The sequence below is a fragment of the Callorhinus ursinus genome, unplaced genomic scaffold, assembly GCF_003265705.2.
Source record: "Callorhinus ursinus isolate GAN/ISIS: 27379988/994484 unplaced genomic scaffold, GSC_fseal_2.0 scaffold30, whole genome shotgun sequence".
NCBI classification, from domain to species: domain Eukaryota; kingdom Metazoa; phylum Chordata; class Mammalia; order Carnivora; family Otariidae; genus Callorhinus; species Callorhinus ursinus.
In genome coordinates this window covers 16,882,451-16,909,789 of record NW_027397092.1, presented here as the reverse complement: position 1 = coordinate 16,909,789, position 27,339 = coordinate 16,882,451, and the positions used below count along the sequence as shown (strand labels likewise).

Below are 27,339 nucleotides of genomic sequence, written 5' to 3'. Positions count from 1 at the left end.
CTTACGAACTTCTTACTGTGTTCCCGGTATCATATTTAACAGTGTATTCTTTATTGATGATGCACTTTAGTTAGAAAGGTGAGGGCAAAAAATGATTACAGAGGCACAAATTATACTGGAGCCCGTGAGCTTCTTTTGAGGCATTGTCTGTAAAAGGGAACAGAGAAATGTGATGATGCCAAGAAGGGTATAGTGATGTTGTCAGGTGAGTATTTTTATAAGATGAGAATGTTTTATCTTATATGTATGTGCTGATCATAATGTTTTAGTAAGAAGGAAAAGCATATGATACATGAAAGATAGAGGGTACCCTTAGGAAATCACCACAAGAGAGGTTGAGATTCAGTGCTCAAGTACAGGATATTGACTTTAGAATAGTGCACAGTTAGCTCATTCTTTGTCATTGGAGGGAAAGCAAATGAGGTGGGTATCACTGGAGATAGGTTAGTAGATTTTTCAGTGATAGTTTGAAGCGTATTGAAGCTTTTGACTGCCCTTGCATTTATTCAGTGTATGTTTGAAACAACTCCTGGCAGTGTTCTGGATGCTTCGGAGGTATAGCATTGAATCATTTGGATGTTACCCTGTTCTAAGATTGGTATTTAAAAAAGTAATTAGAGTAGTATGTGCCAGTGCCTAGAATAGTTCCTGGCACCTATGGCGGTTCAGTAAATGTTTGTTTACTGAATTTGTATATAAATACTCAGGTAATGTGTTTAGATTTTTGGTTTTTCTGAAACACTTCAGTTAGGTACTTAGTGATCATTGTTTCAGTTGGGTTGCTTTTACAAGTTCGATTTTGGTTTTTTATAGCTCATCTCATTCTTTGACTTTTCAGTGAATACACCTTCGTGTGTATTTTAGTTTAAGACTTTATCCGAAGCTTTACTAGGTATTTATTCTGTGTGTGTGCTGACCATATGAACTGGGTCCACTGAGAGGACAGAGAAGGGAGAAAATTTTGATAGGGAATTTGGAGATGACATCCTAAAGATGATAACAGTAACTGGGCTTAGAAGGAGAAGTATAGGAGTGCCAGAAGCACATGGGAAGGTAAGGAGCACGATAGGAAGGATTTCACACTCATTAGCAGGTCGAAAGAGCAGCTCACATATGGCTTGTGGTGGATGAGAAGTTGACTTTAGGAATATGTTTGGAGAGCTGGTTGAGTGAATCCATTGTCATTCATTAAACATCCTTGATCTGTCCCATTTAAAAACAACACAATACATACATACATACGTACATACATACATACATACAACAAAACAAATAAATCCCTCTGTTCCGTGTGATTCTCCAGCCAGTCCTCCTCCTTAGAGTTAAACTTCCTGAAAGAGTGGTTAATACTTGATGTCTGTTCTTCTTCCCTCAGGCACTCCTCAGTCTAGGCTGGTTGATCTTGCTTTTACACATGATACCTCACCAAAACCATTTTCATTATGACCACCAGTGGCCCATTTTGTAAATTCAATCATTGTTTTTCATTTTTTATCTTCATATGGCTTCTCATGAGCATTAAATATTGTTTTAACCTATTTCTTCCTTGTCTCCCACTATATGTTGCTCTTCTAGAGTTACCTTACTTCTCTGACTTCTCCTTTTTCTCCTCGATCTCTGCCTCTACCAATAAATACAAGTTTTCCGGGCATTGTGCTCGGTGCTATAAAAGAATACAAATGAAGAAACGTGTTTTGCCTCAGTCTGCCCAACATTTCGTTGTGGAAATAAAATAATACAAAAGAACGGAAAAAATTACATATTAGTGTTTGTGTGGATGCATAGTTATACACACCATGCTTAGACCTAGAATTGTCTTCTCTTTATATCCTATTCCTCTTTACTTAGGTGTTCTACAAATTTTTATCTTAATAAAAATTTTTATCTTAATTCCAGATACATACATTCAGCTGCATAGTTGACACTTCTTAGATGTTGAGTTTTAAGTGCCTTTGAGACATCTTCCAGGGAGAACTAGTGATTCTCCCTGCTAGCTCCCAACCAAAAAGCAAGAGAAAACAAGCATGATCCTCTTTGACTTTCCTGTCTTAGTGAAGCTAGGAAAACTTTTTTGGAATTATCTTTGGCACTTCCCTCTCTGTTGTACCCAATAAACTGTCATCAAGTCCTAATGCTTTTACCTCCTTTAATGTGTTTTAATTCCACTCATTTTTCTCCATCTTTATTCCTAACCACTATGGTAAGTCAGTGGTCTCCAAAGTGGAAAGCATTTATATACTCCAGTGTTGTGTGTATTGGAGATTGGGGGCAGGGACAGAAACAGGATGAAAACTTTATTCTTATTTTTTAGTTCGAAAAATTCTCTATTTTTAAGTCTAAGAAAAAAAATCAAAGTAGTATTGTTTCTCTTGATCTGAATGGCAGATGGTCACATTTTATTTCCAAGGTATTCCAAGAGAAGTTTAGGTCTTTTCATTATGGAAAAGTTGGTGGAATTGCTTTCATTCATTTGCTCTTACTGGCTGTAGCATATTACAGTTTTAAATTGGATCAGTTAAGATGATTTACAGATTATATTAACTGGTTTTAATTCAACTAATCTTCACTTATGGACAAGCGGCTTAAAAGTTATACCTGCAATGAAGCTACTGAGTGAAAATAACACTAAAATGCATTTCTGAGCAAACAAGAAAATGACAGAGCTGAGTTTTTTCTTCTCCTCATATGAGCTCTTAATCTGTCACTGTACAAAGTAGAAACAAGGATGCCCTAAGCTGAAAAAAGAAGAAAACATCCAGATTATCAACAGTAGTTTGAATATGCATTTATGTCTTTAACCTTGCTTTTAGTGTGTAATGTATCTTGGGATACTAACTAATGAAACTATGAAAGCGTCATGATTCATACTCTCTGGTATTTCGAGTTGTGTGATAATTCAATTCAGTCCCTAAACATCCAAGTTTAGTAAATTGTATTAAAAACATGTTTTGAGAGTTCTCCCAGTATTCTATACCTTTGTCCAAAAACTTGGTCATTCTGCTTTACTGAAAAATGAGTAAAATCCAGTAAAGGGAGAATATACTAAAATGCATTTCTTTGTCAGGAAACACTTTTGAGGTAGACTTAGAAAACATAGCTGAAGATTCAAGAAACAGGTATTAGAATAAATCATTCATTGTATAAAGTTAGCTATAATGAGGTGGATGAAAGTGCAGGTGCTTCTAGTAATCTCAATTTATGATCTTTTTAAAAAGATTTATTTATTTATTTTAGGGGGGGTGCATGGTAGGGGCAGAGAGAGAGGAAGAGAGAATTTCAAGCAGACTCCACATTGAGAACATGGAGCCTGAAGCGGGGCTCGATCCCAGGATCCTGAGATCATGACCTGAGCCAAAGGCAGAGGCTTAAGCAACTGAGCCACCCAGGCACCCTCAATTTATGATTTTTGTTAGATTCTTTTCCAGTTATAAAACACTTGAAGAGCTACTTCTTTGTGCATCACTCAAAGAAAGATAAAGATAACAGAGGCAATATAATCCCTCAAGTATAATGTAAATAATTTAATCTCCTTCCTCCTCTTTTTTTCATGGATAACCTTAATAGTACTCCCAAATCTTTTTACAGTAACACAGAAGTTCGTATCTTTTTTTTTTTTAATCAGCATATGCTGGTTGCTTTATTTAATTTTTCACTTTACAAAGAAGACCAAAATCAAAACCTTTGAACTTACTGTACTTACCAACCTGAATCAAAGAATAGCTACAATTCTAAAATAACATCAATAAATCCAATATTATTCTTAGGAGTTTCATTAGGCTATACTGAAACAAGGTAAAATATAAATATCTTACCCCGTACTTAATTTGAAGTGTTGCCACTGAAATCAATTATAGATGTTTATTCTGCAAGGTGCTACTATGAAGGTTACAGACTCAAATGCTGCTAATGGTTGTTCAAAATTAAATTTATAGAATATCCAGAAAATAGGCTGGATGAGAACCTCTAGATTTAAAATATTCATGATTAACAAATTTTTAAAGACATAGAAAGCTGTGGTTTTCATATAAATTGGGAGTTTTAAAGTCATTTCCCTTTAGTGCTTTCAGTTGTCACTTGGCCATAAACCAAAGACCCAAATAATTTCAAATGACCACAGATACTGTTTAGGCAAAAATTCTCATGTGTCAGTAGTTTTAAGGTTGTGTACATCAAATTGTAGTAAAAAGAGGACTATAAACAACATGCAGCCCCTCTATTTTCATGAACAGACAGCAAAATGGATTACAGTAACCCGAGTCTATATGCCACCATCAGGTGTGGTTCTTTCATTAGTTCACTTTGTGACGGGTCATTAAGAATATCTTCAAATCCAGTAGTCCCATCATTGCCCCTCAAAATAGCCAGTGAAAGGTTTGAGCTTTGAAGAAGTGGAAGACGCTGAACCTGCTGCACTGCCTTCATTTCCATTTGTAATTTTAATGGAGCAAACAGACCCTGGATGCCTCTCAGTGTGGAAAAATTCATTTTATCTTGGTTGAGCTGGAAATTTTTTCTTGATAATTCAAGAGGATGACTGGGCAAAAGTTCATTTTTCACAAAAGGAAGACCTTTTCAAAGATCATGACTTTCAAAATGGTCCCCTTGCTGAAAGTTCAGTAACTAGAATACTGTCCTTTAGCTGAGATCCAAGTCCCCTGGCATTCATTTTCACTTGCTCTGTGGACAGCTTCTCAGCCCCATTACTGTCAGCCTGCCTTACTGCTCACTTCCCCATATCTTTTTTTTTTTTAAGATTTTATTTATTTATTAGAGAGCGTGCGTGCGCTCTCGCTTGCATGAGCAGGAGTGAGGGAGGGGTAGAGGGAGAGGGAGAGGAAGAGGAAAAAATCTCAAGCAGGGCTCCATCCCAGGACTCTGAGATCCTGACCTGAGCTGAAAGCAAGAGTCAGATGCTCAACTGACTGAGAAACCCAGACGCCCCAGAAGTTCAGATCTTATACATTAACTTCACTGGTTGTTTCGTGACATAAGTTACCTCATGTAAAAATGAGTTATACCTCCCCCTGCAACCCCCCTTCCTCTCCATCTGTCCCACAAGACTCAAATTTTACTAAACAGATATGGTTGTATATATATTATATGTTTTTAAATATAATCTATAAAGTCTGCATGCTTTATGATCTAGCTTTTCAGGTCTTGAGTCTCATTTCTCACCACCCTTCCTTCTGTACCCTTTGCTCCCATGGACTGCCTTTAAGTCCTCCTGTCTTTTCTGACTTTATACATGCTGTTCTCTGTACCCTGAACACTTACTTTTCCCAGTTTACTTCCTACCTATATTTTAGGTCTTAACTTGAACGGTACTTGTTTTGTTTTGTTTTTTAAGGTTTTATTTACTTATTTGACAGAGACACAGCAAGAGGGAACACAAGCAGGGGGAGTGGGAGAGGGAGAAGCAGGCTTCCCACGGAGCAGGGAGCCCGATGAAGGGCTCGATCCCAGGACCCTGGGATCGTGACCTGACCCGAAGGCAGACGCCTAACGACTGAGCCACCCAGGCGCCCCTGAACGCTAGTTGTTCAGGGAAGTCTTTGCTCATCTTCCTGGCTGGATCTGTCTTTCTGTCTCTCTTCTCCCCCCCGCCCCTTACTCACACATTCACTCACATGCTCATGCACACAAAATTGTAAGCTCTTGCCTTTTGTTGTACTTGCCACAGTTACCATTTTACCTTTATATGCATGAATAGTTGCAGAGATAGTCATTGACATTATACAGATGAGTGTTAAGCTCCATGATTATAAGTCCTTGTTTTTGCTTATCATTCTGTTTTTCCAGTACTTAGGTATATGAATGGATATCATGTCAAAGAATTTGGGTTTCATTCCTAGGAAAAACAAAGAGCCTTAATTGAAGGCTCTATCAGAAAGAATAGTGATGACTCATGCTAGGATTTGGGCTTGAGGAAGATTAACTAGAGACTATAGTTGAGTGAAGGAGAAAGATTAGAGCCAGAAAGATCCATTAGATGGCCTTTGTAGATTAAAAAATGTGAGGGGCGCCTGGGTGGCTCAGTCTGTTAAGCATCTGCCTTCGGCTTGGGTCGTGATCCCAGGGTGCTGGGATTGAGTCCCACATTGGGCTCCCTGCTCAGCAGGGAACCTGCTTCTCCCTCTCCCTCTGCTGCTCGCCTTTCTTGTGCACTCTCTCTGGCTCTCTCTCTCAAATTAAAAAAAAAAAAGTGAGGACCTGAAGTCTTGCGGTGTAGATGGAGAGAAGAGGAGATTTTGTTGCAATCAGTATATGTTTTGGAATCCACTAGCATTTGGAGACCAGCAGACTTACTATTGTCAGCGGTGTGAGGAAAAGGAGAGATGACTTGAAAGTTCAGGCTATTAAGTTTTAGGCCATTTACCAGGTAAACGAGTATAAGATAATTGGCGATTCAAGGTGGTGGAGGATTTTTTGCATCTTTAACACAGTTCACAGGCATGACCTTTGCCACTGCTCTATAGTTTTTTAAATAGCTTTATTGAAATACAATCCACATACCATGCCTTCCACCCATTTAAAGTGTACAATTGGGCGCCTGGGTGGCTCAGTTGGTTAAGCAACTGCCTTGGGCTCAGGTCATGATCCTGGAGTCCCGGGATCGAGTCCCACATCGGGCTCCCTGCTCCGCGGGGAGTCTGCTTCTCCCTCTGACCCTCACCCCCTCATGCTCGCTCGCTCTCTCATTCTCTCTCTCAAAATAAATAAATAAATAAAATCTTTAAAAAAATAAAGTGTACAATTATATGGTTTTGAGTAGATTTATAGACATGTGCAACCGTCACAACAGTGAATTTTAGAGCATTTTCATCACCTCGAGGAGAAACTCCCTCTTCTTCATCTATTACCCACTTTCCCTTTGTCTCCCTCCCAGCTCTGTGGAACCACTCATCTTTTTTTTGTCCCTGTAGATTTCTTTTTCTGGACATCGTATGTAAATTGAATGTTACCATATTTGGTCTTTTCCAACTGGATTCTTTCACTTAGCATAATGTTTTCAAGGTTATTCCAAGTTGTAGCATGTTCATTAGCTGATGGATGTTCAAGTTGTTTTGAGCTTTGGGCTGTTGTGAAATAATGCTGCTATAAACATTTGCGTACAAGTTTTTGTGTGGACATAATGTTTTCCTTTCACTTGGTTATATACCTAGGAGTAGAATTGCAAGGTCATACAGTAACTATATCGTTAACCATTTGAGGAACTTCCAGAATGTTTATCAAAGCTAGTTGCACCACTTTACATCCCCACTCGGATTTCATTTTCTCCGCATCCTTGTCAACACTTGTCATTATCTGTGTTTTTTATCCTAGTCATCCTAGTAGGTGTGAAGTGGGGTTTGATTTGCATTTTCTCCATGACAAATGATGTCAGACAACATCATTATTGACCATTGTTTATCTTCCTTATAGAAATGTCTGTTCAGATCCTTTGCTCAGTTTTTCATTGGGTTGTCTTTTTATCATTGAGTTGTAAGAGCTCTTTCTATATTGTAGGTAGCAGTCTCTTAACAGATACATGATTTGCAGATATTTTCTCCCTTTCTTTGGGTCATCTTTTCAGTTTCTTGATGGTATCCTTTGAAGCACAGTTCTTAATTTTGCCCAAGTCCATTTTATCTATTTGTTTCTTTTGTGTCTTATGCTTTTTGGTGTCATATGTAAGAGTTCTTTTCCAAACCCAAGGTCATTAAGGTTTGACTCTAAGTTTTCTTCTAAGAGTTTTGTAGTTTTAGCTCTTACATTTAGGTCTTTGATCCATTTTGAGTTATTTTTTTAATATCATCTGAGGTAAGCATCCAACTTCATTCTTTCGCATATGGTTGTTCAGTTGTCCCAACACCATTTGTTAAGAAGACTATTCTTTCCCTGTTGGATGCTCTTGGCACGCTTGTTGACCACATATGTAGGTTTATAGTGTTGTTGTTGTTGTTGTTGTTTATAGTGCAACTGTATTTTTTAAAATTCATATGTGGATTTCTTCTTCACAGATGGTTCTGTCATTAAAGTAAGATTATGCTTATTTTTAAGAAGGCTTTTAGGGATGTTTGTATAATCTTAATACTATATTGTGTACCACAGGCTTAACCTAGAAAAATGCACAATTTGCACATGTGAAACAGGTGTTGTGATCATGAAAGTTGGGTTTGGAAAGCCACGTTTCTTTCACTGACAGTGACATTTGGGCTTCCTTTTTTACTGGTACTTCCTGAGTGCCACTGTACTAGTAGTACGCAGCTTACAAAGAATACATGACAGTCTTTTCCTCAAGTTGCTAATTGTTTGTAAGATATTGGGAGCGGGAAAAGGAAGGTAGTAAAATGATGTGTGAATACTATGTGAGGTTTTTAGTTCATAAAGGTGGTATCTTTTGAGTCTATATAGGTTGTACAGCTGTTTTCGCTCTAGTGTAGGTTTTTAGTTTATTTATTTTAGAGAGAGTGCACATGCCCATGAGCCGGGGGCAGGGGCGGCTCCCAAGGAGAGGGAGAGAATCTTTTTTTTTTTTTTAAGATTTTATTTACTTATTTGACAGAGACATAGCGAGAGAGGGAACACAAGCAGGGGGAGCGGGAGTGGGAGAAGCAGGCTTCCCGCGGAGCAGGGAGCCCGAAGCGGAGCTCGATCCCAGGACCCTGGGATCATGACCTGAGCCGAAGGCAGATGTTCAATGACTGAGCCACCCAGGCGCCCCGAGAGGGAGAGAATGTTAAACAGGCTCCACATCCAGTGCAGAGCCTGACACAGGGCTAGATCTCATGACCCTGAGATCATGACCTGAGCTGAAACCAAGAGTCAGACACTTAACAACTGAGCCACCAGGTGCCCCTAGTATTATTATTATTAATTTTTTTAAACATTTTTTTTTAAGATTTTATTTATTTTTTTGGCAGATAGAGACACAGAGAGAGAGGGAACACAAGCAGGGGCAGAGGGAGAGGGAGAAGCAGGCTTCCCACTGAGCAGGGAGCCCAATGCGGGACTCGATCCCAGGACCCCAGGATCATGACCTGAGCCGAAGGCAGACGCCTAACGACTGAGTCACCCAGGCGCCCCTAGTTAAACATTTTCTTAAGACCAAGAATCTTAAATTGAAATCATTTGCTTTCCCAGGGCTCTAAATTAGGATATGAGTACCATGGATGCTGCTGAAAAGAAATGAATAATAAAGAGGAACTATTAGGTAGCTTGATGCTTTTTGTAGTGAGCTTTGGGAAAGTTCATTATTGTGACCACATGATTACTGAGGCCGATTATATGTGATTGCTAAATTCTTTCAGTGTGTTTTCTTTTATGCATTCTTAGGAACTCAACAGGATCTTTCATTGAATTAGCTGGAATTGAATAGTTTAATTTGAAGCATTTGTCACTACCAACAGTTCTCTTAATGCCACTACATAATTTTATGTTCCTTTTTCTTAGGAATCTCAGCAGTCCAGTTTTGGCCCTGGAGAACAAAGTGAGTATTTCTTTTCCTCTTGGTTTTCAAGTTAAGCTTTTTATTGAGCATTCATTTCTCATGGTCACATCATATATTGCTTTTATAATTCCTTCACAAACATGGCTTATCCCAGTTTTTATTATCTGTCGATTAGTAATGAGTTAAACCAAGTCTTGGTTTAAATTAAATTAAATTAAAAAATGAAGAGTTATAGATTGATGGTGATTAAAATTAACTATTTTTATTAAATATTTTAAGTAGTAGTTCAGAGTTCATGAATTCAGTTTGATGGGCACCTGATAAACCCAAGAGCCATTCTTCTGTCTTCTTTTCTCCTTCGTGAAGATAATTGGTTCTGCGAGAGTTAAATTATAAGCAAGAAGGGGTTGTAGCTTACCAAAGCTCTTCTCTTCCTGTGTTTGTGTTTGTTTATTCTTGCCGGGTCTTTAGGTCTGGGAAGAAAGTTGGCTGTTGCAGAAACCGCTTTCACCTGCTGTCTTTTGGTTTCTGAGAAGAACTTGAAGGAACAATAGCCTTAGGGAATTTTTTTTTTAAAGATTTTATTTATTTGACAGAGAGACAGAGAGCACAAGCAGGGGGAGGAGCTAACAAAGGCAGAGGGGGAAGCAGGCTCCCCGCGGAGCAGGGAGCTGGAGGCCGGGCTGGATCCTAGTACCCTGGGGTCAGGACCTGAGCCGAAGGCAGATGCCTAACCCACTGAGCCACCCAGGCATCCCAGCCTTATGGAATTTAAGTCTTGTCCCGAGAGATGATGGCTGTATGAATTGATAGTGGTAGGGTCAGGAACCTTGGAAATGTCTAGGCTTCCCCATATAGCTCTATAACAAAATAAATGATCTTTTTGCCAAGAGCAGTAACTTCTTTAATAAGTAGATTTACACTGGTTCTGCCTTAAAGCTATAGTTGTAGGAAAAAGGGACCCGCCATTATTGATATGTAGAAAGCAGCTATAGGCCAGAAAGTTTACATTTTCTATCTTAAAATCTTTTAAGAATGTCGCATCTTTAGTTCTGTCCTCCTCCTGCTATAACTAACTATTGGAAAATGGGATCATAAGCTGCTCCTACTCTTTTATTACCTGTGTTTTTCACTTAAGTTGTTTTAGAGCTGTGTCTGTATCAGTATAAAAACTCTAGCTCATTCTTTTTAACATGAAAATTGTTTTACATTGTATGAACGTACCATAATTTATTTAACTAGTCCCCTCTTGATAGACATTTGTTTCTAGTTTTTGCTGTTACAAATCATACTACCATAAACATCTGGTGTGTGTGTTTATGTATTTTTCCAGATACACCTATAAGGTAAATATTTTTTCATCATAATTGCCACATCAGTGGATATGTGCATTTCTAGTATCAGTGAGATAATATTACCAGATTGCCTGCCAAAAAGATTGTATGAGTTAATAGTATTACAGACAGCTTCTGAGCATGCCTGTTTCCACCAGTATCTCGTATTTATTGGACTTTAAAATGTTGCCAGTTTGTTGGAGGGACGAATTCTATCTGGTGGTGTTGATTTACATTTCTTTTGAGGATATACTGATACATATTTTACAATCTAAATAGCCATACTGTAGTTGTTAATTTCTGCATTCTTTTTGTTCTAGAAAGATACAATCCTTCTTCTAAAACTTCAAATGGACACCAATCTAAATCGTAAGTGTATTGCTTAATAAGTTTGTCTGTTTTGCTAAAAGTCTGTCTGTAGTGTGTACATATTAGCACAATGCTTAAATATGTGTACTTAATCTTTTAAGGAAGGGGTAGGCAAACTTAATGTAAAAGGCCAGATAGTGAAATAGTTTAGGCTTTAGCAGCTTTAGATAATTTTTGTCCCAGTTAGTCAGCTCTGCCATTGTAGTATGAAAGCAAATATAGACCATGGGTGTGGTTGTGTTCCAATAAAACTTTTCTACAAAACAGGTGTTAGTCTGTATTTACCTGTGGGCCATAGTTTGCCTACACCTCCTCTGAGATTACGGTTTTTTCTCATCTCTTAAGAGATGTGTGTATTTGTGTTTGTGGGTAGGTTGATAGTTTGTTTTTAATAAAGAAGACTGAACGATACAGGATTCTTAGTAAGCCCTCCATTTAACTGCTTTGTGTAGAATATTAAGTCAGCATAGTTTGTACTGTCTTTAAGTTTTCCTCCTTCTATAGGTAGAACCAGGAATATATGTCAAAATGTAATTAGGCTAATATATTGGATGATAATAAGTTCCAGCTTAAGAAGTGAACTGAATTCCTGAGACCACAAGTTAACTCACTAATTAAAACAAAATTCTGAAGAAGCTGTGGTCCCAGTGCTGGCTTTCTAAGCTATAACCTGTAATCTGTATTGATAACCTCAGCCTCTTACGCTGAACAAAGGAAGAACTGAGAATGAACTTATATGAATGCAAGAAATCCCCCTCACTGCTTAAAGAGTTGAAATTATATTCATATTTATCATATTTATTCATATGCAAAGAACTGGTAAAAGCCTACCATTTATGTGCGAATCCGTTCAGTTGCTGAGGGAACAAAAGCATGCAGGACCTTGAGCAGTCTGGTAAAAGCTTTGACATATCCACGTGTGTGAACAGGTTCATTGAGCTGCCATTATTAAATCATAAGGGCTGAGAGAATTCAGAGTAAGTACATTTCCTTACAGGTATCAGTCATAGAGATGCACTAAGCCCTTGTCCAAAAGAAAGCTCTTTTTTTCTGTCCCGCTTAACTGGGCCAGCCTTAAAACACTTTTCATAATTCTGTAATCATCTGGTTACTTTGTTTCAGGGTGATCTTTTAGGGGATAATCTGAATTTCGGGTCAGATACAGAAACTCAGGTTAAGCTTTGAGGGGAAAGTATTAATAGTTATTGGAGTGAAAGAAGATTTCCTTTCCACTGATTGGAGACTGTCATGAAATTTTAAGAAAGGTAATGGAACTACTAGTAATGAGAAATTAAACATTATTCTAGTGGTTTTCCCTAAGTTTTGTATTAATTTTTGCTCCCCTGTAAAAAGGCAAGGAATATTTAATGGGTCATTACTCGGATTCTTTATTTTAATGTTGATTTTATGGCCTTAAGGAAAATTTAAATCTGTAATCTTACTTTGAAAAATGAATTTTAGAAACTATAGTTTACGGAATTTGTGTGTTTTTTTAATTGATCTGAACTTTAATCAAGGAAGATTTAAAACCTGGAGTTTATTTTTAATTCATACACAGTCATTTCTGTTTTATAGCTAAGGTTCTTACCCCAAATTGTTACTCCTCCAGAGGGCAGTCATCTTTCATAGCAAGGCGTTTATGAACTAGCGCTTTGATTTTGTGTTCTGGTTTCCACAATTATGAAGTTGTATGAATCTCTTCGTGGAACATGAGGGACAATGAAAGAGAATTGCTGATACTTTCATTTTATCTTCCTTCTTTTTAGGAGTTTTCTCTCTAGTGGACTGTTGGGTATGCGTATGGTAATTTGTTTTAATATGAATGAGTGGGTGTGGATGCAATTAGAGAAAAATAGAGATAACAACTGAGTGTAAGAGTTTGTAGGAGGTGGCTTATTTAATTAGAAAAGAAGGTTACATGTTTTACTTACGGAAACGTGAGAGCTTTTGAAATGTTCACTTCCTCCTTTCTCAGTTTTTACTCTGGATGTGAAGCACACCAGAGTAAGACTTACTGGTTCTTTTCTTTGTTTTTTAATTAAATCTATGGCTACCACCATGATTATTTCTAGAATGATTCATAGATATTTAATATTCTGGTGTGCCATGATACACTGTTACAGAATTACTAATTCTTTCTGCCTTTTCCCTCTAGTATGTTAAAAGATGACTTAAAACTAAGCAGCAGTGAAGACAGCGATGGGGAGCAGGTGTGTCTACTGCTTTATGAATTTGCCAGTATCATACAGTATTGGTTTGCATTGTATTTTATAAGAATTAGAATTGAATGATACATATATGATTCATTTATTTAAAATAAATTCCTTACTGCTTTTTGACAGTGGAATGTTGTCATGTTCTGCTCTGTGTTTAAAACTCCTTCTTTTTAAATTGGCTTTTCCTTACTACCTATCATGGATCAGAGTGTACTCATGAAATGTGAGAATGTTGACAAGAAAAACTTCTAACAAAGCTTTTCATCTTAGCCTGGCAGTTATTCCTTAGGTACAGTGTGTCCTACGTGTTAGGTAAACATTGATGCATACATTAGAGCTGCTAGTGTTCTGTTAAGAATTCAAATATTGTTCACATTAAGCAGATAGAGTGCTATTTATTCATTCACATTTCCTCTCATGTTTTACTTTTAGGATTGTGATAAGACAATGCCAAGGAGTACACCAGGAAGGTACGCATCCTTTTATTTTTTGTTTTATTTGGAGGGGTGGGGGTCACCTGATAGCATTGTAGTAATATAATAATCAACCTTATAAAGTAAATATTATTGTAATGGCGATTGTACAACCTTGTAAATTAACTAAAAATCATTGAATTGTACCCTTAACATGGGTGAATTCTGTGGTATGTAAATTATACCTCAGTAGAACTGTTTTTAAAAGGTAAGTGCTAATGGCTGAGGAGCATATTAGAAACTTTTTTTTTAAGGAAGTGTTTCATTTATAAATGATGTTCTGGATTCATAGATCTGTAACAGCATAACAGTAAACATTTTAAATAAAGTTAGTTGTCAGATTTGGGTGTTTTCCTGTTGTCAGTGTAAAAAACAAAAAAACACTTTCAGTCATTTACATGTTTTATCTCTTTTTAGTAACTCTGAACCTTCACACCATAATAGTGAAGGAGCTGATAACTCCAGGGATGATTCTAGCAGCCACAGTGGATCTGAAAGCAGCTCTGGATCTGACTCAGAGAGTGAAAGTAGCTCCAGTGACAGCGAGGCAAATGAGCCGTCGCAGAGTGCATCTCCTGAGGTGAGAGGGAGGCAGGGGTATCTTCCGCAGGCCTTGCACGGCCCCTGGTGATGGCCAGTTAAGACCTGTTTCAAATATAAAAGGTGAAGGGAAAGAAGGTTAAGAAATTGAACTGTGTATCTTGGAGGAAACTTAGATACTTGAGTTTCCTTGTTATTTGAACAAACAGTCTGGATTAGGAATTACTTGAGGTCATATTTCAGGTCCCTAAAATACTGGATTGGTTCAGTTTGGGCTTTCTTTTTATATCTCAGCATGGTAATTCATGTTATGTAGTTATTGTGACTAAAAGGAGTCGTATAATTTTACTGTAGGTTGATAAAATATGGTTAAAAATCTCTATCAGTACCTATATCACTTCTTTACTTTTTGGAATTAAGCATAGCCATGGTCATTTGTAATTTTACCTTTGAAGTTGGGTTCCTGACAGGAATCTTTAATGTTTAAAAGCCACTGTAACATCAGGCTTATCTTCTCATTCAAGAGATGAGAGCTCTGAGAGCCAATAGTCAGCCCTTTGCTTAGTTCAGTCAGAACTCTGAACAACAAATGCCTTTGTGGTCTTAGACGTGCTTTTTCCTCTTCGTTGAGATTGTTAAGGAGGGAGAAGGCTTCAGGATTGACAAAAGCATATTTATTTCTCTGTTTTTCAGCCTGAACCACCACCAACAAACAAATGGCAACTTGATAATTGGTTGAATAAAGTGAACCCACATAAAGTGTCACCAGCTTCTTCTGTGGACAGTAACATACCATCATCTCAAGGCTATAAAAAGGAAGGCCGAGAACAGGGCACCGGGAATAGCTACCCTGATCCAGGCGGACCTAAAGAAACGAGTTCTGCTACTCCTGGACGAGACTCCAAAACTGTCCAAAAGGGATCAGAAAGTGGGCGAGGGAGGCAGAAGTCCCCTGCACAGAGTGACAGCACAACACAGAGGAGAACTGTAGGCAAAAAACAACCCAAAAAGGCTGAGAAGGCAGCCGCTGAAGAGCCCCGGGGAGGCCTGAAGATAGAAAGCGAAACCCCGGTAGACATGGCTACCAGCATGCCCTCCAGCAGACATAAAGCAGCCACCAAAGGCTCAAGGAAACCCAATATTAAGAAGGAGTCCAAATCTTCCCCTCGACCTTCTGCAGAGAAAAAGAAATACAAGTCAACGAGTAAATCTTCCCAGAAATCAAGGGAAATCATAGAAACAGATACCTCATCCTCAGATTCGGATGAAAGCGAGAGCCTTCCTCCTTCCTCACAAACTCCTAAGTACCCTGAGAGTAACAGGACTCCCGTGAAGCCCTCCTCAGTGGAGGAAGAAGATAGCTTTTTTCGGCAACGAATGTTCTCTCCTATGGAAGAGAAGGAACTTCTTTCACCCCTCAGTGAGCCTGATGACAGGTATCCACTTATTGTGAAGATTGACCTGAATCTCTTGACCAGAATACCAGGAAAGCCTTACAAAGAAACAGAGCCGCCCAAGGGGGAAAAGAAAAATGTGCCAGAAAAGCACACAAGAGAGGCTCAGAAACAAGCCTCAGAAAAAGTTTCCAACAAAGGCAAAAGGAAACATAAGGTTTGTGAAGAGTTTTTGTTGTTTTGTTTTTAAACATCAGAACCTGAAATGCAGTGGATATCTCAGTAAGCCAGAAAATACCTGGTTGAGTCATAGCTATGAGAGAACATAGAGGTTGAGCCCAAGACCCAGGGGAGGCTACAGACTAAACAATCTCTTGAGGACCACTGAGCCTCTTCCTGTCTCCTTTAGTTTCTAATCCAGTAAGAAATGAGCCAGTGCTTCTGCTCATCCCAGGATCCTGGGATCATGACCTGAGCCGAAGGCAGACGCTTAACCATCTGAGCCACCCAGGCGCCCCTGACTCACCAGTTTTGACACATCCTCAGGAACTTCACCAGTCCTCTGTACATATCTGTGCCTTAGCTTTTTTCCCTTTTCAAACACCCATGTCTGCAAGGTCAGGACTAAACACATCTGCTCACACGTGGCCAGCTCTTGTCTTTAAATTCATCTCGGATAATTTTTTTTTTTAAAGATTTTATTTATTTATTTGACAGTGAGAGAGGGAACACAAGCAGGGGGAGTGGGAGAGGGAGAAGCAGGCTTCCCGCCGAGCAGGGAGCCTGACACGGGGCTCGATCCCAGGACCCTGGGACTATGACCTGAGCTGAAGGCAGATGCTTAACGACTGAGCCATCCAGGCGCCCCTCATCTGGGATAATTTGAATTTAGAGGTGAAGCTTGGTATATATTCAAGGTCAGCCTTTTTATTTTTTATTTTTTTTATTTTTTATTTTTTAAATGTTTTTTTTTTTTAAAGATTTTATTTATTTATTTATTTGAGAGAGCGAGAATGAGAGAGAGAGAGAGAGCACGCACATGAGAGGGGGGAGGGTCAGAGGGAGAAGCAGACCCCCCGCTGAGCAGCAGGGAGCCCGATGCGGGACTCGATCCCGGGACTCCAGGACCATGACCTGAGCCGAAGGCAGTCGCCCAACCAACTGAGCCACCCAGGCGCCCATTTTTTAAATGTTTTATTTATTTATTCATGAGAATCAGAGAGAGAGAGAGAGAGAGGCAGAAAGAGAGGGAGAAGCAGGTTCCCCGCAGAGCAGGGAGCCTGATGCGGGACTCGATCCCAGGACTCTGGGATCATGATCTGAGCCGAAGGCAGACGCTTAACCATCTGAGCCACTCAGGCGCCCAAGGTCAGCCTTTTTAGACCCAGGAGATGTGCAAACCCACAGATGTCTATGATTGGAGGATAATGGACATATTGAATGAAAAGAGCTGAACAACTGACATGTATAGACAGAGATTCTTTGGGAAAAAGAGCTTGATCTTTCAGCTCTAGTGAAAAATTTGTAGAGGAAAGTAAATTTTAATGATTTGTATTGAAGAATAAAATGCTTTCCTCTGATACATATGTGTGAATATGATTGTATAACACCAAAGAGGTGAGCAGGTGGACAGATAGGTACCAGAATAGTTGTACCAGGTAGAGTCAGAGCAAAACCCCAATCCCAGCTGACCTTGAGAATCTCACATCAGGATAGGAAGAATAAAACATTTTCTTAAAATGAAGTGAGCTGGAGGTCTTTCCTCTTTTTCTCAAGGCCACAGTACAATGTGCAGACGATGATGTGTATTTGAACAAACTAGAATAATTACCCCCCCTTTTTTTTGACTCTTCAGAAATTGAAGATATTTAGAAATTTGAATTTATAGAAAACTGAAGCTTACTACTATCAGTGCTATAGCTAGTGAGTTTCCATTATTGTAGCATAGGGAAGCTTTTTTGACTGCTAGGTTTAGGGCTAACTGGCCCCTATAGAGCTACCTACCTCAGATTGCTGGACTTGGTATGGGATTTAATTCATACAATTACATGAAGTAAGAGCTCATGTATGATGGACCCTGCTCTTCAGAAAACGAAGGTGCTTATGGAATTAAGAATTGGTCCTTTTGTGCTTGAAAAGTATTACATATTCTTTATAAGATTTCATATAATATAGAAATACAATGTAGAATGCCCTTTTTACTCTTTTGTTTAAAATTGTAAAATATATATAACTTAAAATAGAAAATCCCCTTCTTCTAAAAGAATTGCACCTTCTCCACATTTCACTGGCATGTTTTATTCCTCCTGAGTTTTTTTATGTCAACATGTGAAAGTCAGATTTTGATTTTATAAAATCAGAATCAAGTCTGGAAACTTGGAATGATTTTTGAGATTCATGGCTTTGGTAAAGTTAAGTGTCAGGGACAGTTCTTGAAGATGGAGCAGATGGTACTGAGAGGAGTCTCAACCAAGGGTAATGAAGGATGTAGATTCTTTTGTCTCATGTTTTTATGTGTCCACTTTCAATCATTTGTGTAGGGAACAGATTCTTTTGTTATGGCAGAATGTTTTGGATTCTTGGGCCCCAATACTTAAAGCAATAGGAAAACTTAGAATCAGGAAGGTAGCTTTGGCAGTTACAGATGGGCTCATAGCTTTTGTTTCAGCAAAACATTTTTCACAGTCATTAGGCTTGGCTATAATAAAAAATATGGACAGTAACAAACGAAGATATGGAGGAGTTAGAATTTTCATACAGTGCTGGTGGGAATATAAAATGATAGGTAGCTGCTTTGGAACGCAGTTTTGGCAGTTCTTCAAAAAGTTAAACACAGTGTTACTGTGTGACCCAGCAATTCCACTCCATTCCACTTAGGATATATACCCTAGAGAAATGAAAATATGTTTACACAAAGACTTAGACTTGAATGTCTGCAGCAGTATTATTTATATTAGCCAAAAAGTGGAGACAACCCATATGGTCATTAACTGATGAATGGATAAATAAAATGTGGTATGTGCATACAATGGAATACATTCAGCTATAACCACGAATGAAATCCTCATACATGCTACAGCATCAGTGAACCTGAAAAATATTATACTAAGTGAAGGGAACCAGAGACAGAAGGCCACAAATGTGATTCCATTTATATGAACTGTCTAGAATAGGCAGATCCATAAAGACAAAATATATAGATTAGTGATTACTAGATTCTGGGGTGGAGGGAATGGGGGGAATGCCTGCTGAAGGGTCTAGGGTATCTTTGAGATGATGAGAATGTTCCAGAATTGTTTGTGGTAATGGTTGTACACCTCTGTGAATATACTAAAAGTTATTGAATTGTTAACTTTTAGAGTGGATTTTATCGTACATGGATTATATCTTTTTTTTTAGATTTTATGTATTTATTTGACAGAGACACAGCGAGAGAGGGGACACAAGCAGGGGGAGTGGGAGAGGGAGAAGCAGGCTCTCCGCAGAGCAGGGAGCGATGTGGGGCTCAGTCCCAGGACCTTGGGATCATGACCTGAGCCGACGGCAGATGCTTAACGACTGAGCCACCCAGGCGCCCCTGTATGAATTATATCTTAATTATAATTTCACAGCCCCCCCCCAAAGTCATTAGGATGAAAAGATGTCACCTAAAAGACTGTAGGAAATGTGTTTCCGTGTTTGGGCTCTGTTTATCTAAAATAGACTTCTTGGGCACCTGGGTGGCTCAGTCGTTAAGCGTCTGCCTTCGGCTCAGGTCATGATCCCAGGATCTTGGGATCAAGCCCCACATTGAGCTCCCTGCTCCGCGGAAAGCCTGCTTCTCCCTCTCCCACTACCCCTGCTTGTGTTCCCTCTCTCGCTGTGTCTGTCAAATAAATAAATAAAATCTTTAAAATAAAATAGGAGACTTCTTCTCAGCCTTGAAACTCAGTTCACTGAACATTGTTTAAATGAGTTATTTCACTTCACATTTATCTTCTTTCTGAAACTTATCAGGGATAAATTATTGAGGGGCTGGAAACTGAAATTAGATGAATAAAAATCAAACGTAGTAGTTGCTTTTTTCTATTTTTCATCCAGAATGAAGATGATACCCGAGCCAATGACAGCAAGAAACCCAAAACAGAGGACAAGAATTCAGCAGGTCACAAGCCATCCAGCAACAGAGAGTACGTCCCCAAAACATGTTACATGTGTGTTAATATGTGTATGTCATTTGCCATTGGGTACTTTCTAATGTGCTCTTAGATTGTTCCTTTCAGTGACTATATGTCATATCCATGTATATGTGTACATATACCAACTAGTAGAGGAGGGAGCTTTTGCTGTTAGCTAATTACAATGGAAAGTTTTTAAGATTCAGTCTCTTCCTTTCTTCCTTCTGTAGTGGAGTAGGGTTGAGTACAGGATAAGAATTAAAGTTTTAGCACTTTCTGGCTAGATGACAAGCTTATCTGTATCTGGCAAGAGACCGGTTTCTAACTTAGGAACGTCATGTCTTCATCATTCTCTTCTCATTTATGTAACCAGTATTTATTGAATACTTGTGTGGCAGGCCAACATTTAGGCACTGGGTATATGTACAGCCAGGGGGTGGAAAACAGCTAAGAGGCCTGTCCTTATGAAATGTACACTCTTGTTTTGTAGAAGTCATGTGTCCTCATACTTAAATAGGGAGAAACAAATTTGTCTTGAAAGCAGGCAGAAAGAAATAGAAAAAAATCCATCACCACCATATGACTGTGTTGGAGAAATGAAGGCATTTGTTTGATTTGGCAGGTCATCTAAGCAAAGTGCTGCAAAAGAAAAGGATTTGTTGCCTTCTCCCGCGGGGCCCGTTCCTTCAAAAGATCCAAAAACAGAGCATGGCTCTCGGAAGAGGACTATTAGTCAGTCGTCTTCTTTAAAGTCAAGTAATAATAGCAACAAGGAGAATGGTGGCAGCAGCAAAAACAGTTCCTCCACATCAAAGCAGAAAAAGACTGAAGGGAAGACTTCCAGTAGCTCTAAGGAGGTCAAGGTAAGGCGTTGGGGGTCTGAGCCTCTTGGAAAGCAATCTCATTGCCATAGGAATTCTTTAAGGTGACATTGTGCTTGAACGATCATGTACAACTCTCATTAAATTTATAGGCCTGTGCATTTTTACTCTCAGAATGTCATAATCTTGATAATAAACATATGCAGTTGATCTGAGACCATGAAAGCAGTACTTCACCTGGCCACATGCATGTTAATTAAGAGAAACCCATAATTGGGAAAGTTGGTTTTGGAAGAAAGTAGTCGATTATGATCTAATTATAAATCACTCCAGTTCTTACGATTGAGTTGTCTGTGGTTTGAAATTGGCTTTGGATTTTTTAGAATTAGATTTTACAAGCAAGTATATTACATAAAGTGATAAAGCAGCCAATCTGGCTTTGATTCATGAAGAAGGGAAAATTCTTTAGCTGAGCTAGTACTGGAGCTATTCCTGGAGCATGATCATAATGTGGGGGACTATTCTTCATGTTCCTGGGTGGAGAAATGGATCATAGAAGCTTTTTCAAGGCTGTACTGTATTAGACTTTCACCCTCACTTTATTTACCAGGTTATTTGCATTACTTTCTAAACTGTTTTGATCACGAGCAAACTCTGACAAAATTAAGAAAACACCTAGATTTTTAAGAATATAATTCACTGGGTTGTTATTTGTGACTTGAGTAAGCGAAGGTTTGAGAGTTGAAAAAATTGACCATTAAAGGTAGTTATTCATGCTTATTAAATGTGGCGATTTAATTAAGTCTTTAAAATTGAGGTGATTTTAGTTGTGAACAATGGCTCAAATTGAGATATACAGATGGCTTTTTCTCCAGGTGGACACCCTTCTGTAATAGTTTAGAGAGTTCGTTCTAGTGTTCTTAAGGAACCTGACTAGCCTCTTGGCCTCCTTCTACCGTCCAGTTTTGTGTCTACCTGCTAACTGGCTCTTTCTCCATTTTCCATACTTCACCTGTAGGATTTGAGGCCTGAATGCTTATTTCTTGAAACCTCATACCATTCTCTCTCTCTCTCTTAAGATTGATTTATTTGTGGGCACCTGGGTGACTTAGTTGGTTAAGCTTCTGCCTTCAGCTCAGGTCATGATCCCAGGGTCCTGGGATCAAGCCCCATATCAGGCTCCCTGCTCAGCTAGGAGCCTGCTGCTTCTCCCTCTTCCTCTGCCTGCCATTCCCCATGCTTGCACACCCGCTCTCTCTCTTTCTCCATCAAATAAATAAATAAAATCTTTTTAAAAATGTATTTGAGAGAGAGAGAGAGAGAGAGTGTGCCTGAGTTGGGGCAGGAGGAGAATTTCAAGCAAACTCCCCGCTGAGCACAGAGTACAATTCGGGACTTGATCCCACGACCCCAAGATCATGACCCGAGCCGAAATCAGGAGTCAGAGGCCTAACTGAGCCACCCAGGCGCCCCCCTCCTACTGCCTTTTTAAATGTATTCTTTAAGTGAGGTCACCTGTTCATTTAGTTGTGCGATCTCATAGGTAAAACTATGTGGCTCTTTATTGGTTTGTCAGATCCTTGAAAGCAGGGATTTGTATCTTGTTTTGTTTTGTCTCCATTGTTTAGCTTACTGGGTAATCAGGAAATATTTGTTGGATCAAATGTAATTATTTGGTACTCTATTGTTATTGACAGAATATAAAATATAGGCCCTGACCACTTCGATTTCAAGATCTTAGGGCTTTTAACAGTTGTTAAAATAACAGTTGTTAAAATCATTAATGTTAGGGCGCCTGGGTGGCTCAGTTGGTTAAGCGACTGCCTTCGGCTCAGGTCATGATCCCAGGGTCCCGGGATCGAGTCCCACATCGGGCTCCCTGCTTGGCAGGGAGTCTGCTTCTCCCTCTGACCCTCTTCCCGCTCGTGCTCTCTATCTCTCATTCTCTCTCTCAAATAAATAAATAAAATCTTTAAAAAAAAATCATTAATGTTAGCCTGGGCAATTTCCAGTTTAGGCAATTACATATGGGTTTATTATAGAAGAATCTGTAATTTAGTTGGAAAATATGCTTTTTCTTATTTTAGCTAAAGGAAAATTAGATAATATGGAAAACCAAAATTACATATCATTTTTATTTTTTCTACATATTTGCTTATATTATCAAATATTTGAAATATGTTGGTATAAGGTTCAGTCTCTTAATATGCTTTTGATATCTGTGACATCTCTACTTATGTTTCCCTTTTGTTTTTTATTTTTTTAAAGATTTTATTTATATGAGAGAGAGCACATGAGACGGGGGAGGGTCAGAGGGAGAAGCAGACTCCTCACTGAGCAGGGAGCCCGGTGCGGGACTTGATCCTGGGACTCTAGGATCGTGACCTGAGCCGAAGGCAGTCGCTTAACCAACTGAGCCACCCACGCGCCCTCCCTTTTGTTCTTCATATTAGTTCTCTGTGCCATTTCTCTTTTTCCTTGATCAGTCTCATCAGAGGCTTATTAGTAAAATTACTTGTCTTTTCAGAAACTAGCCTTTGTTTTTGTTGATTCTTTGTGGTTTATTTTTGTTTTCTATTTCATTAACTTATAGTCTTTATGATTTCCTTTCTTATTTATTTATGCTTCTGTTTACTGACTTAAAAATGGATACTTAGCTCATTAATTTTTAAATTAGTTTTAAGCCTTTTTCCTTTTTTTTTTTTAAGATTTTATTTATTTATTTGACAGAGAGGGAGGGAACACAAGCAGGGGGAGTGGGAGAGGGAGAAGCAGGCTTCCCGCTGAGCAGGGAGCCCAATGCGGGGCTCGATCCTAGGACCCTGAGATCATGACCTGAGCCGAAGGCAGACGCTTAACAACCGAGCCATGCAGGTGCCCCTTTTTTCTCTAATATAAGCAGATAAGCTGTATAATTTCCTCTAAATAACTGCTTACATGCATCCTAGAAGATTTGGTTTGTTTTTATAACTCCGTTTAAAATATTTTCTAATTTCCAGGATGATTTTATCTTTGACCCAAGAGTTAACTTAAAAGCATGTTAGTCAATTTCCAAACATACTGAGATTTGCTAGTTGTCTTCTGATTAGTGTTTCTACGTTAATTGCATTGGGGCTGGAAAGTAATCTGCATGGTAGCAGTCTTTTGAAATTTGTTAAGATTTACTTTATGAGAGTATAGTATGTGGTAGATTTTGTAATGTTCTGTATTTGCTAGGAAAGAATGTGTATTCTGCATATATTTAGACAGGGAATCCATGTAATTCAATTATATTAATCATGTTTTCAAACCTTCTTTTTGCTGATATTTTTGGTCACTTTGTCCTCTTGTTCATTTTTCCACAAACATAAAAGATTTGTCTATTCTTTTAGTTCTGCCAGTTCCTTTTTAATGAGATATACTTGATATATAACATATTAGTTTCAGGTGCACACCATGATTAAATATATGTATATATTGTGAAATGACCACTACAGTATTTTTAGTTAACCTCCTTCACCACGCAGTGATTTTACATATCCCATGCATATAATTTTTATGTAAGAAAATACGTTAAAATACATAGAAAGTTTTTTAATGTATTTTTAGTAACTTCAATTTTCCTTCAGTAAATCTAAACTTAGGCAGTTGTGGAATTACTTATAAAACATAGAGGGAAAGCTGGCCTAGTAATGTTACATTCCATCATAATAGGCAGGAAGCCATTTCAGAAACATGTGAACTTTACCATGAAGAGTGTAGTATTTTCTCAAATCCCAGGGCCTTTATTTTTATTCCTTGAGATAAGCTGTATTGGGTAGAACTGAAAAGCTGTTATCATTTGAGAAAAATGGTTTATGGTTCCTTTTCAGTAGATTTTTAAACACAGGCAGTAAAATTATATATTAATCGGGTTTTTTAATGTTGAAACATCATTTCGTAGGATAAATTCTGCTACTTATCGTGTTTTATTGTGGGAAAATGTGTATAGGGAAGCAGTTGGGAAGACAGGCTCACAGGCCCCGCATAAAGGGCTATGTTGAGAGGAGGTAGAATTAAGTTTAAGAAGGTGGCTAGGCTTTTAAAATATGGCAGATCTGGATTTAAAATCCAAATTCCAGGAATGCCACTTAAAAGTTGTTTGAACTTGGGTGAGTTACCCTCCTTGCCGTTGCTTTTTATTCTGTCCCAAAAGCAGTATACATTCCATAAAGTTGTGGAAGGATTAATGACACTGCTAAGTACCTAGTTAACTTAGTGCCTGGTAAGTAGTAAGCATGTAGTAAGTGTTAGATCTTATCATTGCTGTTTTCATTGACCAGTAATTATCAGTAAATTTTGTCTTAAGCAGTATTCCTATTGTCAGAGTAGGTTATATCTTCCTTATGTTTTAACTAGTGTGTAGTTCAGTGCCTCGTACATAGTAGACCTCTGCTATTAGAATGAATATTTTTGGTTATATAAAATGGACCTGTTCTGCAAAAAGGGCTTTTACATTTTGAAATTTAAAAATTTTGTAACAAGGAAATTAATTACTGAAGGCAGTAGAATTTTGTTTCCTTTCTCCTAGTGGCTCAAAAGATACTTTCAGTTTAATTTTAATCACCTCAGAATTTTCAACATATATTTTCAACATTATATGTTTTTCTGGTCAGGAAAAGGCTCCAAATAGCTCCTCTAGCTGTCCTCCATCTATACCAACTCCTGATGCTTCTAAGCCTCGGAGAACAAAGCTTGCCTTTGACGACAGGTGAGAGAAATTTTTTTTATGCATTGGAGAAATCATTCCAGTCAGCATATGAGAAACTCATTTAAATTCCCATCAGTGATCAGAAGAATTCATACTTGTGTTGTGCTCCATAGAACATTCAGATTTTAATTTGAAAGGCACCCTACTAGTCCAGGTATTGTTCCTTTTAACTGAACTCCATGACTCCTCGGGCATGTGAATAATGTACCTTCAAGTAGAACCTGACTGCTGCTGGTACCACTGTTTAACATGAGGGCTTTCTTACATAAGTGAGAGCAGTGTTGGGTTTTTTCCTCCGTTTTATTAAAAGGATATTTCTCTTACCCACATTCCATTTGTTCCGAATCTTTCAAACAACTTGGGAAAATAAGCATTTAATACTAGGGAGCTTGATTTCTGTATTCCTAAGTAGAAAATTTGCCATGAGTTGGCCAACACAATTTATGCTCTTAACCCAATAAAAACATTTGTCAGAAAAACTGGAACTGAATGTTTAGTAATGGGTCATTTTCTGAGGGATGCTAGAGACTAAAATGAACAAGTAATATCTTATGAAAATATTTACTATTTTATTTACTATAAAAATTTACATTGCAGAAATTATTCAGCAGACCATTATTTACAAGAAGCAAAAAAGCTAAAGCACAATGCCGATGCATTGGTATGTAAACATTCTCACATTTATTTATTTAATCAAATTAACTTAAATTTTCATATATTGTTTGTTCCCATAGTACCTCAGTGTATCTCTCATTACCTTTATTCTCCTTTCTTCAGTCTGATAGGTTTGAGAAAGCTGTATACTATCTTGATGCTGTGGTATCTTTCATTGAATGTGGGAATGCATTAGAGAAAAATGCTCAGGAATCCAAATCCCCATTCCCTATGTATTCAGAGACAGTGGAGCTCATCAAGTAAGTGGGAAAACTTTGCTGCCATGTCATTGGCACTATTACTTCCTTGGTTCCTCTAGGAAGGGGCTGATACAGCTGTGTACAGTAAAACTGTGAAGGAGCCTGACCCTTTATTGTCCTGGGATAAGGAGAACTAGATACTTCCGTGGGTATTTTTGCCTTTGTTTAGGTTGGGTTCTAATGTTCTGAGGACTAAGGAAGTCCTAAGATCAAGATGAAGTACTGTGTTTTGTGTCATTTGTTGCTTTAACTCACAGATACACTATGAAGCTAAAGAATTACTTGGCCCCTGATGCTACAGCTGCAGATAAAAGGCTCACGGTACTTTGGTAAGTGTCGTGTTCCAGCCTCTGCTAGATGACAGGCTGTTCCCTAAGAAATTACACTGTTTATGCCCTTCTGAAAGCTGTCCTTGAATTGACTTTTCATAACCCAGGCATAAATCTATTTTTGATGGGTAAAGTAGAAAATAAGTCAAAATTCCTACTGAAGGATTTTTAGTTGTTGTCAGTCTCTGATCCATTGTGCTCATGGCAAAAGCCTTGGTAGAGTAGGGCTGACCGTAGAACTCCCCATGTCTCACATGGTGCCTTTACCAGGCTCTTCTTTCGGTATGCTCTCTCCTTATTCACATATCCTGTACCTTCTCTTAGGGAGCAAGTGTTTAGTTTATTCAGAGTAAAGAATGTGGCTTGGTGGCTTGGTCCCAGGGAGATGTTTCCAGATTGTTAAAAGTAGTTACTTTACCTGGCACTGGCTTTAACAACTAGGAATGTAGCTGTGGATAAACTGACACGGTCTTTTTTGTCGTGGAGTCTAGTATCTAGTGTGAGGAGACAGATTAATCAGATCGCCACACAAGTGTATGAATTCAGTACTTTGTGGGTTTTTTGGGTTTTCTGTTGTTTTTTTAAAGATTTTTTAATTTATTCATTCGAGACACAGAGATACAGAGAGAGAGA

General features: G+C 38.4%; 1 protein-coding gene and 1 pseudogene across 3 annotated transcripts in view; one reads left to right on the top strand and one right to left on the bottom strand.

Annotated features, from left to right (window-relative positions):
- Window positions 1-27,339, top strand: part of AFF4 (ALF transcription elongation factor 4) — an 88,507-nt gene that overhangs the window by 48,931 nt on the left and 12,237 nt on the right. For all 3 annotated transcript variants that reach the window (XM_073878666.1, XM_025860935.2, XM_025860936.2), the window contains 12 exons: window positions 9,433-9,469; window positions 11,085-11,133; window positions 13,289-13,343; window positions 13,782-13,819; window positions 14,240-14,402; window positions 15,056-15,973; window positions 19,837-19,925; window positions 20,536-20,776; window positions 25,369-25,463; window positions 26,061-26,124; window positions 26,241-26,377; window positions 26,635-26,706. In XM_073878666.1, coding sequence (XP_073734767.1) covers window positions 9,433-9,469; window positions 11,085-11,133; window positions 13,289-13,343; window positions 13,782-13,819; window positions 14,240-14,402; window positions 15,056-15,973; window positions 19,837-19,925; window positions 20,536-20,776; window positions 25,369-25,463; window positions 26,061-26,124; window positions 26,241-26,377; window positions 26,635-26,706 — 1,958 coding nt within the window. The remainder of the gene's footprint in view (window positions 1-9,432; window positions 9,470-11,084; window positions 11,134-13,288; window positions 13,344-13,781; window positions 13,820-14,239; window positions 14,403-15,055; window positions 15,974-19,836; window positions 19,926-20,535; window positions 20,777-25,368; window positions 25,464-26,060; window positions 26,125-26,240; window positions 26,378-26,634; window positions 26,707-27,339) is intronic.
- Window positions 4,243-4,666, bottom strand: LOC112815142 (proteasome maturation protein pseudogene; annotated as a pseudogene).